This window comes from Solanum stenotomum, chromosome 3, assembly GCF_019186545.1.
Source record: "Solanum stenotomum isolate F172 chromosome 3, ASM1918654v1, whole genome shotgun sequence".
Lineage (NCBI taxonomy): Eukaryota > Viridiplantae > Streptophyta > Magnoliopsida > Solanales > Solanaceae > Solanum > Solanum stenotomum.
The window spans coordinates 29,151,794-29,171,710 of NC_064284.1; the positions used below are offsets into that span (position 1 = coordinate 29,151,794).

The window sequence follows — 19,917 nt, forward strand, 5'->3', positions numbered from 1 at the left end:
TAGTCTTTTCGTACAGGGATATTACTGCTTGCATTTGTTTTGTTTGTCCAATCAGTAGGACCTAGCTATCTGTAGTTCCCTACGTTATTGCAAACTTTAATGACTGAATAATGCAGATACAATTACCTATTCTCAAAAAAAGAAAAGTCGAGGGTTTATCAGAAACAGTCTCTCTGCCTCCATGAGGTAGGGGTAAGGTTTGCGTACATCTTACCCTCCCCAGATCCCACCTGTGGAGTTACACTGGGTATATTGCTGTTTGTTGTTGTTAGAATAAAACAGATGGAACTACAAGAAGTGCATCATATTCTGACTTCATTTGTTCTTTTGTTTACTATTAGTTATTCAAATGAGAAATCAGAATCTAGAGTCTCTGAGGTGATCGTAGAAGCAGAGGTGTAACCTCTCCCACATTAAGTCCACCACAGGTATGTGAAATAACTAACTACTTACAAGATATAGATGTACGGTGAAGTCAAAATTGACATACTAACCTCAATTTTATGCACATTGTAGGAGTAAACGAATGGAAGAGCTATGACACGAAAAAGATTCGAGGAAATGTATAGCTTTGAGGTGATATAGCTGCAGATACTGCGGTACCTGACTCTCAGAAAACATCCTCTGAGATACTCCCTTATAATTTGTGCATACTGCATGCAACCCTCCTTCCTCCGTGTATGTACACAAATTCTTTTGTAGTAACTGTAAAATAGTGCAATCACAACCTCTAATGTTCGTGCTGGAGTTCCAACAGAAAGTTCCATAATAGAAGTATAGCTTATAACATAATATTAACTGTCTTAAAGGATCATGAAATATGAATGAAGGGAACTGGTGGTTCAAGCCTGATACTGTCTGTTCTTCTCTTTTGCATTTCACTTCACTTGCAACAACATACATATAGAGATCGCAACTGGGCGGAGCGGATGCGGGGCGGGGTTCGGTCCCGCATACCAACTTTTTTCATGGCATCAAAGTGGAGCTTTTGGATGGAGTGGGTGGGCATTTTGTAGTCTTTTTAATTAGTTTAATTAATGGTTAGAATAACCAATAGGATAGTGACACATCATTAATGAATTTGTTAATTGGGGTTATCATTTAGACCATTAAATATAACGGCAAAAAGAGTCAAAAGGTTGATGTCGGGGCATTTTAGGTCCAATAGGTAGATAAAGAGTAATTTTACACCAATTCATATAGTTAAGGAGTATTTTAGGCTATTTCCCGTTTTATCAAACAAATTTAAAATCTATAGAGAAAATACAAAAAGAAACTAAAGAGATTCCAGGAGTTTTTTATTTGGTAGGGGAAATAGGAAGTGGGATTACAATATAGAGAGTTAAATCATTCCCAACAAGGTGAAAGTTCACTGAGTTATTAAGATTTCCGCATACCCGGATGTAGAATCAGCACAAAAGCACTTCTTCAATCAGCTTGTCCAAGTTCAAGTATGAAGATCCACCATTCGGATTAACAGCCTTTTGAATTTCCTGTTTCCACTCCATTGCTTTTCTTTTTATCTCTTTTCCCTTTTCACCCTCCATGACCTCCTTCACAATCCTCTCAATTTCTTCCCTCTTCACATCTTCCTCTATCTCAATACCAACTCCCCACTTCTTGCAACAACACATGCGATTCGTCTGTTGATCCCCGAAAAACGGCCAACAAAGCATTGGCACCCCGAGAGACAAGCTTTCAAAAATCGAGTTCCATCCACAATGAGTCAAGAAACCCCCAATAGCTGGGTGTTCCAACACTAAAACTTGGTCACACCAAGTTACTATTTTGCCCCTATCTTGAACGTGAAAAAGATATTCGGGCGGGAGAGGGAGAGGAACCACATCATCACTGATAACAAGATCGGGTCGAACTATCCACAAGAAATTCTTCATGCTATTAGCAAGTCCCCAACCAAATTCTTCAAATTGTCTACTCGTCATCACCGTTGTGCTACCAAAGTTAACATAAATCACCGATGCTGGATCTCGGGAATCGAGCCATTCAATGCAATCGGAGTCATTTCTCCATAAATTAGACCTCAATTTTTCGATACCGGTATCTGGAGAGATTTGTTTGGCAAGGAGAGAAAGAGGTCCGATAGTGTAGATCCGATTAAATATGGATGAAAGTGATGTTAAAGCTTGGGGTTCTAAGGCATCAAATGTGTGTATTAATACAGCTGAAGATCTGTTAACTATGGTTGATGAGCATTGGTCGATGATAAAATTAAGAATTGGGTCATAGGAATTTGTAGCCCAAATGGGTGTTGGTATGTCTCCTAAACGGATACTGCCTATTCCAGGAATCCAATCAATGGTTTGCTCCATAAACTCTCTTCTGAGATAACTGTCATCTGCTAATTCCAAGATACAATAAGGAGAAAGATCAAATATCTACTAAACCATTTATACATTATTAACTGTTCGTCTGGCATTGTTATTAAAAGGCCAAAAACACTTATTTTGAAAAAAATATATATATTTTGAAAATATTATGTGTTTGGCAAATCAATAATAAAAATTTCTGCTCCTTTATAACAGTACAAGCAGCAAATTATTTTTTTCAGGACTATAATATCATTTCAATATATAAATATTTACCAATACATCCCTTATTAATTAATTAGCATATCTCATAAATTTGGTTAAGTTTTATTTTAGAATTTTATTTTTTATATTTATATAATAGACTTTTTTATTATATTCTATGTTTATATAATATTATTTTATATTATATATTTTACGTTTTTGTTTTGCAAAATTAGAAAAAAAAATAACAATAATATTTTGCAAGATTAGAAAAAAGAAAAAAAATAATAACAATTAAAGATTTCAGCGCTCCAAGAAAAGGTATAATATTGATTGAAAATTTGAATATGTACATTTTAATTTAATAAAAAAATTGAATTAAAATTTTTATAATAGATATTTAAAATAGTTTCTCTCTATAAGATAATCTTAGTATTAAAATTATATTGATATTTGTCATTTTTCGTAATTTAACGCTCAAAAATACTTTTAGAAAAGATAAGTCAAACACAATTTGCTTATGAAAAACATTTTTCAATGAATTAGTCAAGCACAAATTATTACTTTTCAAAATTATTTTTTTAAAATGTTATTTTGAAAAAAGTACTTCTAAAAATAAACAACTTTTAACAACAATGTCAAACAGACTCTAAGTCACTTAAATAATAAAGCACTCAAGGGACGGCTCAACATAATTGAAGGTTTACTAACACAAAATTTTGAATTAGAGGCTAAAACCTACACAAATTTTGTATACATATTATTTGAAATTCATTTTTTAAACTTTTTTTTTGGGTGCAAAATTATGATCTCTTAATAATTTTTTGATTGATTTTTCAAATATATTTTTTCTCAATTGTTAATTTTATGTAAGGTTTTATCAATTTTAATGTTGAAAAAGGTTCTTCCTCTGAAACAATTATTACATGAACTACTCTCCCTCTGTCATTAATTATTTGTCCATTTTTTAATTGACACGCCTATTAAAAAACAATGATTAACATAGAGTGTTTATCGTTTTACTCCTATTAATTATGAAGGGGATAAATTAAAAATTTAAGATTTTTAAGAATTTCTATCTTTTTCAAAATTAATTAATTGATGATATAATAGGTAAAAAAAATTGTTCATTCTTGATTTATCAAAATGGACAAGTAAAAAAGGAAATTGAACAAGTAATTAGGAATCAAAGGGAGTAGTGACATAATTATATAAGCAATAAATTGAAAATTTTTAAATAGATTTTTTTTAGTTAAAATGAAAGGATTTGATTCAAGAAAAAAACAATTACGATTCAATTTTGCTCAACGCCATTTGATTATTGACTCTTCTTTTGATAGAGTATTACTGTTAGCGGAAACGTGAAAATAAAGAATAAGGAAGAACAACAATATTTAACGTGGTTTGGGTTAGAATGATCCTACGTCCACCAAAGAACAATTGTACCAAAAAATATTTTACTCTGCAAAGAGTACAAGAAAAATATTACAAGAGAGAAAAAAGATCAAATGCCTAGGAGATGAGAAGGCAAGTGAGAGGTTGTCTTGAAAATGAGTTAAGAGTTACTTATTTATATAAATGAATTATTCCTATTGATGTCATTCATGACATCACTATGTGTCAAAATGTTAATACAAATTTCACCTACAAAAATATTATCTTGACCATTTATTTTATACGAATAAAAAATTATCTTCCTACCAAATCTTCACATTAATTCATCTTCTATTGGGTTTGACCCCACAAGGACCAAATCAACTCTTTCAATTACTTAAACCTTTCATAATTCATAGAGTTTAAGAAAGAGAGTTCAAATGAGTTTTAAAAAAATAAAATAATATAAGTATTAGCAGACAAAATAATATTGCTTGGTTTTTTCTATTTAAAAAGGGTTAAAATAAATAGATATAAATTTATAAAAAAATGTCATACTACTTTTATCATAAATATTTGTTGGTGTATTATGCATTTTATTATTAAAATAAAATATTACGTGCATAAATTAGTGGTTATGAATTGTGGTAGAAGATGACTATTGATTCTTATAACTTATATGTCCATTAGTTCTTGTAATTCTCATGGTCATTAGTTTCTTGTAACTCATATGACCATTAGTTTCTTGTAACTCATGTAACATCTATCACATTTATCGACCCACATTACTACTCCTCATTCTACCTATTGATTATATGAAAGACCTCTTCATCTATAAATAGTGATGTTTCTTCCTTTGTGAAGTATCTCAAAAAGATGAAAAGTGTGAAGTAATATTGTAGTGTGTAATAGTGAAAGAGAGAGTTGAGACATGAGGGATTATAAAAGATGTGAGTTTTACCTTTAGGTGGTGAAATCCGTCTTTCAATTATTTGCGGATAGTATTGGAAAAAACAGAGCACAGTCATGGCAGTAAGAGTATAAAACAAGACATGAGGGATTCCGAGTTGTTCAGCAGCATCAATGGTGAAGGACATAAATCCATCCGAAACAATACAACTTACTGCAGGAATATTTTCATCGTCAGTGGACTGATCAATCCTATCAAGCAAGCTGCGAAAAGGAGCACTCAAGTTTTTCTGAGTCGAAACACATAGTTCAGTAAGATCTTGAGTCGTACTCGCTAGTGCATCCGATGATATTAATCCGTCGGGGATGGTTTCAAATCGGAAGCTTGAGGAAGAATTTAGGGATTCATGATCAGATGATTCTAATAATATTCTTTTGTAGTTGAATTCAGTGTGAACAAAGGTTATATGGAAGCCTTTGTAGTGAAGGAGTTTTGCTAGATTTAGCATTGGGTTTATATGGCCTTGAGCTGGGAATGGGATACAAACAGCATGAGGCTTTTGGTTTTGGCCTGATGATTTCATTCTATTTCTGCTTTCCTCAGTCAATTACTCAACTTAACTATCTTTTATATATGGTTCCATGGAGGGGCGCTCAACCTAATTGGGAATGTAAAGCGAAATTTTAATTTGACGCCTAAAATATTAACAAACTTGGTATACGCATTTATTCAAAAATTATTTTTCTTATACTATTTAGATGAAAATTATTATTATTTAATATTTTGTTTTTTTCTGTTGTTAGTTTTAGGTAAGATTTTATCAACTCATCAAAGTTGAAAAATATATTTTCAATGAGGCAACTATTATATGAATTGTTAACATAATTCTATAAGTAATAAGTTGATAAATATTAATTAAAGATAAGAGTTAGAACCATAGAATCTGATCCAATAAGTTGATGACTTGATATACCCCACTTTAATATGCTTATTGTAATGCTTGAAATTAAAATTTAAATAGAAACAAAAAAAAAATTGTAATTCACTTTGTTCCACATTTTCACTATTTGATTCATATTTTTAACAAAATACAAAAATGTGTTAAAGTGGATAAAATAATATATTTTAAAAAAATTATACTTTTTATTATAAATAATCAATTTTTTTCTATAAAGAATTTAACATATAATTTATTCTTGATAAAAATTTGGAGTCTAAGCCATATGTAAGTCTTATTTTAAAAGCATAGGGCCGACCCTGGTCCCATGCTTCTTTTCTTCCTAACCGCTTACAAAATGGATAAAAGAAATAGTTTTTTCGGAGTAAAAACAAAAATACTTTATAAAAAGTTGCAAGGCAAACTAAATTGTAAGTGGTCTAAAAAACTTATTCTCCCCGAAATCATACTACTTCTTCCGTCTCAATTCATGTGAAGTAAGTGTTTGACTGAATATGAAATTTAAGAGAAAAACTTTTAAAATTTATGATTTAAAATAAGTCATAATTTTTTAACTATATATAAATTCATTAAAGATAAAATGCACAATTTTAAAATTAAATTGTTAGTAGTACTAAATTTGGAAAATATCTTTCTTTCTTTCTTTTTTTCAAAAAATGACTAAACAAAAGAGTGTCACAAATTGAGACATGAGTAATAATTAACTCCATAGCATATATATTGTGAGGAAGTAAAAACACTCTCTAGACTATGGCCCAAAAACCTAATTTTGCCAACATTGATCGGACTTTATGGCCATTCCGGCCGTTGGGCAGCCTCCATCACCGGAGGTTGTTCAAACTCTAACATCTACATTAGCTGCAAATCCTATTACGTATGCTTCAACCCTTAATCTGAATACTGCAAAACATCAAAAGATTCAATTGAAACCAATCCAATACCTTCATGGTGAACCAAGACTTATATGGGAAGAGGAGGAGATAGCCCAAATGATTTTGGAAGAGGATTTACAATATGTTGTGATAGGAAAATTTGTGTACGGGTGGCCTGAGATGCAAGATCTACGAACATTAATCCCAAAACAATGTGAATTGAAGGGAGAGGTCAACATTGGATTGTTATGCAACAGATACACACTGATAAGAGCATCAAACTTGGAGGATTATGTGACTCTTCTGTCAAAATCACAATTCTATAGAACTCAGAAACATTGGCCATATCCAATGAGGACTTTGAAGTGGGATTCGTGGTTTGATCCTCAATAAGAGACCACAACATCGATAGCTTGGATTTCATTCCCTACATTGCCTCCTAATTTTTTTGGAAAGGACGCAATCTTCTCTTTTGCCGCAGTAGTTGGAAAACCTCTACAGGTTGACATGGCGACTCAAAACAAGACTAGACCTAGTTGTGCGAGGGTCAAGGTAGAAGTGGATCTGTTAGGTGAATTTCCAAAGAGAATTAATGTGGGAGAAAGAAAAAGAACAGGGGAGGTAATGGAGAAATGGATTCCTATTAGATATGACTACGTCCCAAAATTTTGCGAAAATTGCAAATTTCAAGGACATAATGAAACTGATTGCTTTATCTTACATCTTGAGTTGTATGCAAAGGAGGAAAAAGGAAAAGGGGAAGGTAAGGAAAGGGATGTCAAGGAGAAATTAGATCAGGGACAAAGAATTGACAACAAAAAAGGGTGTGACAATGTTGAAAAAACAGGACAATAATGAAGGTTTTAGAGAACAAAGGCACAAGGGATATGGTAGGGAAAGGAATTTTTACAAAGGGAAGCAAGAACAAAAATGGTACCCACGAGCTGTTCAGAAAGAAAAAAAGTGATAGAGAGTAAAAACAAATTGAGGCATTGGAAACAGAAGAGGAGGATGGATTAATAGAGGAAGAGTCAGACAACACAAGAGAAGATATGAGGAAGCAACTCAATGAAGGCATTGGGCACGAATCTAATGAACTATCTGAAAGAATTAACCAAACAGTTTCTGTAGCAAACAAAGAGAACAATGGGAAAGCATGTCAACAAGAAAGAAGGGAGACGTGGGATTTTCATAACACTGTGAAAGTTCCACAGAAGTGCAGAATGCAAGTTTAAACAAGCAAAGTGAGAATAATGTGGGGGATGAGATAGGAACAACAACAGACATAATAGGTCCTAAGCCCATACAAATTATTAATCTTGTATAAGAGACACTTTTCTTGGATAATATATCATATGAAGAAGCGGAACAAAGAAGAAGATGATATTGATAACAACATTGAGGGTATTGTTGCATCAGGAGATCTATCACCTAGGCAGATAAACAAGTTGAAGGAAAGCAACAAAAAATATAGGACTAATGTTGTTCTATTTAATACAACAACAAGGAGTAGGAAGGGGCAGGCCAATCAATCTGATCAATGATTAACAACATTATGTTTTGGAATATTAAATTTGTTAAATCTCAAAATGCTTTTGAGAGGTTAATAGATCTGCAGAGAAGACATCATTACACATATATCGCTCTTTTAGAGCCATTTCAAAGCCCACTGGTAGTAGAGGAGTACATAAGAAAGTTGAATCTTCAATATGCTATGGCGAATTACTCAGCAAAGATATAGATTTTTTGTAGTGGGGATTGGCAAGGACAGGTAGAGACAAACTCTATACAACAATTAACAATGAAGTTCACTCATAATAATGGTCTATATATTTACAAAGTTTCAGCAGTATATGCAAAGTGAAGTGCCCTAGATAGATTAGAGTTATGGGAGGATTTAGAGATGATTGCAATGAATACTCAAGAACCTTAGATAGTGGGGGGAGATTTCAATGCTATATTAAAAGAGGAAGAAAAGTTAGGTGGCCTTCTTGTCACACAATAGGAAACCATTGATTTTGCTCAGTGTTTGAATAATTGTGCTTTAAACGAAATTAGGTACTCAGGAAGTAAATTTACTTGGTGGAATGGGAGAATTGAGGAAGAGTGTATTTTTAAAAGACTAGACAGAGTTCTGGGAAACAATGAATTCATGGAGCTATTTCCAGATAGTGAGGTACATCATTTTTTGATTAAGAAGGGGTCAGATCATTCGCCTCTTCATGTAACATGTAATGCTACTCAGGAGTCAGTGTCTAGGCCTTTCAAGTTTTTGAATTTTTGGACAAAGCATTCAGATTTTAAAAAGCAGGTGGAGGAAAGCAGGGCAAGAATAGAGGAAGGGTCTCCTTTCAGTATTTATTAGAAGAAATGTAAGAAGCTAAAAGAGGTACTAGCTAAATGGAGTAAAGTAACCTTTCGTAACATTTTTCAACAGATTGCTATATTGGAAGATGTAGTTAAGGTGAAAGAGGCACAATTAGAGATAAACTCATATGCAAGCAACATGGAAGAATTGAGCAAGGCAGAGGCAGATCTCAAAAAGTACTTGCATTTGGAAGAGGACTATTGGAAACAAAAAGCTAGAATGAGGTGGTTTCAGGATGGAGACAAGAACACAATTTTTTTTTCATTCTTATGTCAAAGGGTGAAGAAGGAAATTGCACATAGCTAAAATAAAGAATTCTCAGGGAGATGTGATCACCTTAACTAAAAGTATAGGGGAGGAGGCTGTGACAGTGTTCAAGGATCAATTCATGGAAACCAATTTCACAAACAACTATGACATGTTAGAGGCCATTCCTAAAGTGATTACAGGCGATTAGAATGAGATGCTAACTAGAATGCCTAGCAAAGAGGAGGTAAAATAGGTGGTATTTTCCCTGAATAGTGATAGTTCTAGTGGTCCAGATGAATTTTTGGGTCATTTTTTTCATACATGCTGGGATATCACAGAGGAGGACATAACCAACATGGTCAAGGTTTTCTTTTATGGTCAGGAATTGCCCAGATTCATAACTCATACTAATTTGGTTTTGATACCAAAAAAGGAGGAGGTTGATACATTTGGAGACTTAAGATCTATTAGTCTTAGCACCTTTGTTAAAAAGATCATTTCTAGAGTAGTACATGGGAGACTGATAGCTATTTTGCCTCAGTTTATTTCTACCAATCAAACAGGGTTCGTTTTGGGAAGAAGTATTACTGAAAATGTGTTGCTACAGGAGATAATAAGAGATATAAACAAAAGAAATAAGTTGCATAATGTGGTAGTTAAGCTTGACATGGCTAAGGCTTATGATAGAGTAACATGGATTTGCCTTATTAAAGTTTTAAGGAAGTTTAGGTTTGCAGAATTGATTATAGATATGATATGGAGACTGTTATCTAACAACTGGTACTCTGTCCTTCTGAATAGACAGTCTTTTGGATTTTTCAAGTCTTCAAGGGGTCTCAAACTAGGAGATCATATTTCTCCAACTTTATTCATTACTGGAGCTGAAATTTTATCCAGAAACTTAAACATGTTGTTTAAGGATACTAATTTCAAAGGATATGGTCTTCCAAAATAGAGTCCTGAAGTGAATCATTTATCATATGCAGATGATACCATCTTATTTTTCTTAGGACAATCTACTTCCATGAGAATGATGATGAAGATATTAAGAGGATATGATCAAGTTTCCAGACAAATGATAAACCTCAACAAAAGTTTGTTTTATGTGCATGAAAAGGTTCCTCTTGCTATCAGCAATAAGATAAGAAGCTTCATATGTATTAGACAGAGTTCATTTCCTTTCATATACTTAGGCTGTCCTGTTTTCTATGGGAGAAAGAATAAGGCTCATTTTGAAGATTTAGTGAGAAAGGTGATGAAGAGGATCAACTCTTGGCAGAATAGGTTTTTGACTTTTGGTGGGAAGTATATACTGATATCTCATGTGCTTCAATCAATGTCTATATACCTACTTTCAGCTATAAATCCACCAGTCAGCGTTATTAATCAGCTTCATAGTATCTTTGCTAAGTTCTATTAGGGAAATACCACTGGTGCTAAAAATAAACATTGGGTTTCATGGGATAAGATGTGTCTGCCCAAGGAGGAAAGGGGTTTGAGCTTTAGATCTATATAGGATGTATCAAAAGCTTTGGTGGATTTTCAAGGTGAGCACATCTCTATTGAGTGCTTATATGTGGAATAAATATTGTAAAAAGTTACATCCTATCCTAGTGCAGGGCAAAAGAGATTTTCGTATATGGAGAAAAATGATTTTGGTAAGGGAGGAAGTTGAACATCAAATCTAGTGGCAGGTTCTTGCTGGAAACTGAAGCTTCTGGTTTGACAATTGGACTAACCAAGGTGCACTTTATTACATAGAAGGGAATCATCTAAAGGAAGAGGAAATTGAGGTGAGAGAATTCATCAACCAAGGAAATTGGGATATTCCGAAGCTCAGGAGAAAATCATTAGAGGAGATGGTAGAGCATATTGTGGAAATAATCAAACCTCCAACAGAAGGAAGAAAGGATGATAAAACATGGTGGATGGCCAACACTAAAGGAGTTTTTTCAGTTAAATCAACTTGGGAACTTGTGAGGAAAAGAGATAAGCCTAGATAGTGCTATGAATTAATGTGGATAAGGGGAGTTTCTTTTAAGATAAACTTCTTTTGTTGGAGAGTATGGAGGAGGAGAATATCAACTGATGATAATCTGAAGAGGATGAAAATTACAATTGTCTCTAGATGTCATAGTAGTGACACTTATGAAGAGGAAACCATGAGCCATTTATTACTAACTTCTCCCATAGCCAACGAGCTATGGAAGCAATTTGCTATTTTTGCAGGTATCAACATTGACAATATGCACTTACAGCAAGTAATAATTAAATTTTGGAGGCTCATAGGGCCATCAAAATTGAGGAGTGTTTGCAGAGCAATACCCTCATTAATAATATGGACACTATAGAAGAGAAGAAATGCCAGAAGACATGGTAGAGACATCAATTTCCACAACATGGTGTTACAAGTTCAAACACTAATAAGGCATTGTGATGTGGTTCCCATGGATGAAAAGATTACCAGATGACTGGCCAACCATGGTACAAATGCTTAGGATGTACAAACCCAAATTGTATTATCAATCAGTAGCTTGGAGACCCCCTGAAGGTACAATTATTAAGTGTAATATAGATGGGGCTTGTAGAGGCAATCTAGGATTGAGTACATATGGGTTTTACTTGAGAAATAGTGAAGGAAATCTAATTTATGCTTTGTTATCCTCCTGTATTAAGGTCAACAAAACATAAACAAAAAATAGATAAAACAGACAAAAATAAAAATTCGAGTCCACATAACCCATTGTGTTTCCTTAAGAAATTTAATCTCCTCAAGTACCCGAGGTTGCAAATTAATGCCTCCCAAGATAAAATGGATTAACCTATTAGAGAAGTAGTGATACCTCAAACTTCAATAATTTCAGCGAATGCAAGAACAGTAACGAGAGCACACACAGACTCAGTCGATCGACAATTCATTTTTGTAAGAAAATGTATGCAAAGAGGAAAAAATTTCAGTGAATGAAAAATGAAAAAGACCTTTTATTTATAGCCATTTGCAACAAGGAATGAGTATGTTCGGACAATGGTGTCATTCCAGAACGTTGTGTCTTTTTGGGAAAAGTAACGCCTTTTCAGAAGGAACATGTCCCTTCAGAACGTTTTTACCGTTACACGCGAATTTCAAATAAATTTCGTTACGCAAAATTAATTCTGTTAATTAACTAACATTCTGAATTAATTTATAAGAGAAAGGAAATCAATTAATGAGATTGAGTAAATAAATTTTGTCCAAAAATATTATCAATCAATCATTTGCCAAATCCAAATCCAAAGCCGAAGTCGAAAGAGCGACGACGACGACGGCGCGAGCGGGCACTTTCTTCTTAACCCTTTAAGAACTAAAGGAAGTGTTTTCTAATATAAGGACAACAATTTTCCTTTCTTCTACCAATATAGGAGAAATGACTTTTCATTTGCAATTTGCAATGACTTTTCATTTTCCCTCCAAAATTGGTTCCCCCACATTTCCATTTTCTCTTCTTATTTTCCATTCACACCTTGCTAAAACCCAACAATCCCCCACATGAATGGGGAATGGATATTTAAAACATATGCATGAATAACTTGTGTGTCTCGTAAGTAAGGGTTAATTGCATCTGGATAAGTAGGTTTCCGTTTAAATTTTCCATAGTGAACATATATCGAATATACTCGGTCAATCAATAGATTTGATATGTTTGAACCGTCGAGCTTTGGTGTATACCTAGACAACATAAATCACACAATCAACCATTGAACTGTTTTTGGTTCTCATTGTTTTATTCGTTTCAGCCATGAACACATCTCGGTTAATAAGTGCTTAGAGAACTGGCCTTACCGGATTCTCCTTGAAGCGGCTTACACTTCACACTTACATAGGTGGTTTCTAACTGTGTTATCCCGTAGATACACTATTTGATATACCCTGTATCAAACTTAGAAACCATTAAAAAGTCTTTATGACTTTATCCTGGTTACTGAACATTGTCTCATCATGAGAATAGACCATAAAATAAATTTTGACAATGCTGAACCGTCATCTATGACTTTGTTTGATCTCCTTGAACCTAGATCTTGGGACCTCCAGTCTTCTAGGTAGAGTTACCGCCACGATGACTTGTTCTCGGCCATAGTCCTATTCCCGTCAATTATCTTTCAACTCCCTCTCTAGTTAGGCCTTTTGTAAGTGGATCAGACACATTATCTTTTAACTTTACATAGTCAATTGTGATAATTCCACTAGAGAGTAGTTGTCTAACAGAGTTGTGTCTTCGTCGTATGTGACGAGACTTCCCGTTATACATAACGCTTACAGCCCTTTCTATTGCAGCTTGCCTATCGCAGTGTATGCATATAGGGGCCATTGGTTTAGGCCAAAATGGAATATCTTCTAAGAAATTTCGGAGCCATTCAGCTTCTTCACGTGCCTTGTCTAAGGCGATGAATTCAGACTGCATTGTAGAGCGAGCTATACATGTTTGTTTGGATGATTTCTAAGCTATTGCTCCTCCACCAATAGTGAAAACATATCCACTCGTGGATTTCGTTTCAGTTGACCCAGTAATCCAATTTACATCACTATATCCTTCAAGAACTGTTGGATATTTGTTATAATGCAAAGCATAGTTTTGAGTGTCCTCTAAGTACCCAAAAACTCTCTTCATTGCCATCCAATGATTTTGATTGGGATTACTTGTGTATCGACTCAGTTTACTTATAGCGCAGTCTATGTCTGGTCGTGTACAATTCATGACATACATGAAACTTCCCAATACTCTGACATAATCCAAATGAGACTGACTTTCACCTTTATTCTTAACAAGATTAAAGTTCACATCAATTGGGGTTTTTGCCCTTTTGAAATTCACATAATTGAACTTTTCAAGTACCTTTTGAATATAATGAGATTGAAACAATGCTAGACCGTTAGGAGTTTTGTGAATCTTAATTTCCAATATTAAATCGGCAACTCCTAAATCTTTCATATCTAACTTACTAACGAGCATAGGCTTAGTAGCTTTTACATTAGCAATGTCCTTGCTCATTATCAGCATGTCATCCATATATAGAGACATATAATGACCTCCTGATTTGGAGTGTCTTTAATGTAGACGCATTTATCACATTCATTGATCTTAAATCCATTTGACAACATAGTTTGATCAAATTTTGCATGCCATTGTTTTGGTGCTTATTTTAGTCCATAAAGTGGCTTAACAAGTTTGCATACTTTCTTTTCTTTACCGGGAACTACGAAGCCCTCAGGCTGTTCCATGTAAATCTCTTCCTCCAGCTCTCCATTTAAGAAGGCAGTTTTCACATCCATTTGATGGATTTCAAGATTGTATACTGAAGCTAGGGCAATTAACATCCGAATTGACGTAATCCTAGTCACTGGGGAGTATGTGTCAAAATAATCAAGACCTTCTTTTCTGTCTAAAGCCTTTGACAACAAGTCTTGCTTTATATTTGTCAATAGTTCCATCATCTTTCATCTTTCTTTTGAAGATCCATTTCGAACCCAGGGGTTTTTTCCCTGGAAGAAGATCAACCAACTCCCAGGTATGATTACTTAAGATTGATTCAATCTTACTATTAATAGCCTCCTTCCAAGAGGTTGAGTCGCTAGACAACATAGCTTCATTGAATGTTTAAGGCTCACTTTCAAGAAGGAATCTTACAAAATCAGATCCAAATGAATTAGCTGTCCTTTGACGTTTACTGCGCCTTAGACTCTCTTCATTAAGTTCGTTCTCTTTTGGTTCTTCTCGAGGTCGTTTAGACACCCCACTAGATGACTCAAGTCTAGTTTTATACGAATAGATATATTCAAAGAATTTAGCATTATTTGATTCCATTACCGTATTGTCATGAATATCCGGATGTTCGGATTTATGAATCAAAAATTGACATGCCTTACTATTTGTGGCATATCCAATGAATACACAATCCACAGTCTTATGCCCTATTTTCACCCTCTTAGGTATAGGAACCTGGACTATGGCTAGACACCCCCACACTTTGAAATATTTCAAGTTGGGTGTTCTACCTTTCCATTTCTCATATGGAATAACATGTGTCTTGGTGTGAGGCACTCTATTGAGTATTCGATTTGATGTAAGGATAGTTTCCCCCCACAAGTTTTGTGGTAAACCTGAACTGATAAGTAAGACATTCATCATTTCCTTTAAAGTTTGGTTTTTCCTTTTCGAAATTCCATTAGATTGAGAAGAGTAAGGTGCAGTAGTTTGATGGATGATTCCATTTTCCAAACATATTTCTGCAAATAGAGATTCATATTCTCCACCTCTATCATTTCCGATCATTTTGATCTTTTTATCCAACTGATTTTCAACTTCAATTTTATATTGCCTAAATGCATCTGTTGTTTCATCCTTACCATTTAGCAAATAGACATAACAATATTTAGTGCTATCGTTAATAAAAGTTATGAAATACTTTTTCCTACCATGTGTTGGTGTTGACTTCATGTCACAAATGTCAGTGTGAATTAGTTCTAAGGGATATTAATTCATTTCAACAGATTTATAAGGATGCTTAACATACTTAGATTCAACGCAAACTTGACATTTTTTGATTTATTGCACTCAAATTTTGGCAAAACATTTAAGTTAATCAGTTTTCGTAAGGTTTTTTTAGTAACGTGTCCCAAACGTTCATGCCATAAACATTTAGACTCAAGCAAGTAAGAAGAAACAAGATTTTTATTCATATCAACTGCAATTACATTGAGTTTGAAGATGCCCTCAATGAGGTAACCTTTTCTTACATACATCTCATTCTTACTTGCTACAACTTTATCAGAAATAAATACACATGTAAATCCGTTCTTAGTCAGAACTGGTATAGAAACTAAATTCTTTCTCAATTCCGGAACATACGAGACCCTGTTCAAAGTCACCACCTTGCCCGATGTCATCTTTAAGAGGACCTTGCATGTTCCTTTCACCTTTGCAACAACAGAGTTTGCCATAAACAACTTCTCGTCTGTAGGTGCTGGCGTATATGATGTAAATAATTCTTTGTTGGCACAAACATGGCATGAAGCACCAGAATCTATCCACCATTCTCTTGGATTTCCAACTAAGTTGCATTCTAAAATCATTGCACAGAGATTGTCCATCTCTTCTTTGGATTCAGCCAAATTTGCTTGATCCTTCTTCTTGTCCTTCTTGGGACCCCGACATTCAATAGCCCTATGACCACGTTTACCACAATTGAAGCAGCTTCCATTGAATTTCTTCTTAGGAGGATTGCTTTTTGGACCATATGTTTTCTTTCTTTTCTTTGATTTTGTGGGATCTTTTTCAACAATGTTTACTCCAGATATTGCTGAATTACCACGTGACCTCTTTTCTGCAGTCTTGTTATCCTCTTCGATTCTCAGCCTTACCATGAGATCTTCAACAGTCATCTCCTTGCGTTTATGTTTCAAGTAGTTTTTAAAGTCCTTCCACAATGGAGGTAACTTCTCAATAATGGCCGCCACTTGAAAAACATCATTCACAATCAATCCTTCAGCAAGGAGATCATGGATTATGACCTGTAGTTTTTGAACTTGGGTGACAACAGTCTTACTATCTATCATCTTATAGTCCAAAAACTTTGCCACAATGAACTTCTTCATTCCGGCATCCTCTGTTTTGTACTTCTTTTCTAAAGCATCCCAGAGTTCTTTTGACGTCTTGACACTACTGTACACATTGTACAAATCATCTTGCAGGCCACTCAGAATATAATTTTTACACAAAAAATCTGAATGTGTCCATGCTTCTGTCACCAAGAATCGTTCTTCAGCCAGAATTTCATCCGACATAACAGGAACATTCTCATTAATGAACCTCTGCAGACTCAGTGTAGTCAGATAGAAGAACATTTTCTGCTGCTATCTCTTGAAGTTGACTCCAGAAAACTTTACAAGTTTCTCAGCCGGTGCAAGGGCAGCAATTGAACGATTGTGTGCAATCGATGTTATTGCAGCACTCACTGATGTTGTTGCAACACTCACTGTTCCAACATTTACTTGACTTGATTTTGTCATTTTTTTCTATCACAAATGACAGACAATTTTAGTATGTGAAATACTAACAGTAAAGAATAAATCCTTACACAACCTGTTTCTGATTTAACGATAAAGTTTTTATGTTCTTTTAATCATTAATCGAATGAATTTTAAAAATTCAAACAGAGAAGAAAACCATAAAGGTTTTAATCTCCAGAAACCTCAAATACAGAAACTATTAAATTTCTTAAGCTTGTTATCCTCCTGTATTAAGGTTAGCAAAATAGAAACAGAAAATAGATGAAACAGACAGAAATAAAAGTCCGAGTCCACAGAACCCACTGTGTTTCCTTAAGAAATTTAATCCCTTCAAGTACCCGAGGTTGCAGATTAATTCCTCCCAAGATAAAATGGATCAACTTATTAGAGAAGTAGCGGTACCTCAAACTTCAATAATTTCAGTGAACGCAAGAACAGTAACGAGAGCACACACAGACTCAGTCGATCGACAATTTATTTTTGTAAGAAAATGTATGCAGAGAGGAAAATTTTTCAGTGAATGAAAAATGAAAAGACCTCTTATTGATAGCCATTTGCAGTAAGGAACGCGTTTGTTCGGACAATGGTGTCCTTCCAGAATATTGTGTCTTTTGGGAAAAGTAACGCCTTTTCGGAAAGAACATGTCCCTTCAGAACGTTTTTACCGTTCACGCGAATTTCAAATAAATTTCGTTACGCAAAATTAATTATGTTAATTAACTAACATTATGAATTAATTTATAAGAGAAAGAAAATCAATTAATGAGATTGATTAAATAAATTTTATCCAAAAATATTATCAATCAAACCGAAGCCGAAGCCGAGCGAGCGACGACGACGGAGCGAGGGGTACCTTCTTTAACTCGTTAAGAACTAAAGGAAGTGTTTCCTAATATAAGGACAACAATTTTCCTTTCTTCTACCAATATGGGAGAAATGACTTTTCATTTGCAATTTGCAATGACTTTTCATTTTCCCTCCAAAATTGGTTCCCCCACATTTCCATTTTCTCTTCTTATTTCCCATTCACACCTTGCTAAAACCCAACATGCTCAAGCAGAACCTATTAGAGTTACTACAAATATGGAGGCAGAAGCAAGGGCTATTTTGAAAGCTTTAAAGTTTTGTACAGAGAAAGGGTTACAAAATGTTATTCTAGAAACAAACTGTTTATGTATGATGAATTTTTTAAGAGGATTATGGAAGATTCCATGGGAGATGGCAGATATATACCAGGCAATTATTAGAGTCAACAACTACTTAACATTCAGGTCACACATGTTTACAGGAAAGGAAATTATCTTGGAGATTCATTACTAAATAGAGCATATGAGCAAGAAGGCAAGCAGATATACAATAATTTTCAAGAGCTTCCCAGCATTTGTAGGAAGATTCTGAATGCAGATAAGTCACAGATCTCTAATATTCGGATCGAAACACACAAGATAAGAGGAAATACAGGGCAGTTCAGCAGCAGTAATTGAAGAAACAAAGGAAGCACACAGTCAAGGATATTCATCAGATTCAATCATAACAAACTTGATCAAATTAAACAATAAATATAGGGTTACAAAACAAGAACAAGATCAAGTACAATAGAGAGGTTATGTACTGGACTGGGCAGCAGGAAGACAACGATTTAGGAGAAGGCTGGATTCACCTAAAATCAGAGCAAAATGGAGCAAAAAAAAAAAGTAAGGAGAACAGAAAAAGGGATACACTCACCATGGCAGTTGCAACAGGCGGAAATGAATGGCATCTTCATCCTGTGGCTATGGCGTCAAGGTGGAAGAGTTACAGGGGCAGCGGATGAGACAAGGAGAAAATTTTCAGACATTTCTTGAAGAGTGTCTGAGAGCTGTTTTTTTGTTGTTGTTTGTAATTGTTGGGTCGGGTCACTTTTGGACCTGATTTGGATTATTTGAATTTTGTTTGATTATAGAGTAAAGACATAAAGTGACACCTAAAGTTATCTCGAATTTTCAAAAAGACACTTTAACTATACGGGTGTCCTATTACCCCACAAAAGTATTGAATATCGTTGTAAAAGGGTCATTTTGACCCATTTTCTCAACTGGTTTGTGAACACGCACAATACGCGCGTGAATGTTTATTTTTTCTGATAAAACCCAATTAAAAAGTGCCACATTTCACTGGTTTTCTTTATTAATTATTTAAGTGCTTTAAATCATCTTCTTCCCCAAAACATTAGGTTTCAAACTCAACATTACCATTTTCAAGCTCTTCTTTATAATCATCTCCATTAACAACTTCCTTAAAGTCTCAATTGAGCAATCAATTCTCAAATTCCCTCTATTTTGAAATCCTAATTTGACTGAAAAACTCAAACCCAACAAAAATTGTTCACACCCAAGTGAGAAAATACTAAAACAAATTCAACCCAAAAACAGAGAAAGGCAAAAATCAAAGCAAAACCCAATTACAATACCAAGAAAGAGAAAGATAATTATAAGATGATTTATCGATCTTCAACAAAATTGTACTTCGAAATAACTATGTCCCAATTCAATTCTTGATTAGAGCAATAATGGTGAGTTGAGGTCCAAGCTTCTCCTCAGCAACTTTCTCAGCCTTAACTCTAAGTTTTGCC

General features: G+C 34.3%; 1 protein-coding gene across 1 annotated transcript; it reads right to left on the reverse strand.

The window, feature by feature from the left end:
• Nucleotides 1-1,401: 1,401 nt before the first annotated feature.
• Nucleotides 1,402-5,398, reverse strand: LOC125858853 (7-deoxyloganetin glucosyltransferase-like). Its single transcript, XM_049538638.1, has 3 exons — nucleotides 4,867-5,398; nucleotides 4,284-4,289; nucleotides 1,402-2,041 (listed from the first exon to the last, which is right to left on the reverse strand). Exons 1-3 carry the CDS (start codon nucleotides 5,396-5,398, stop codon nucleotides 1,410-1,412), a joined length of 1,170 nt encoding a protein of 389 aa, XP_049394595.1. The 3' UTR covers nucleotides 1,402-1,409.
• Nucleotides 5,399-19,917: the final 14,519 nt, after the last annotated feature.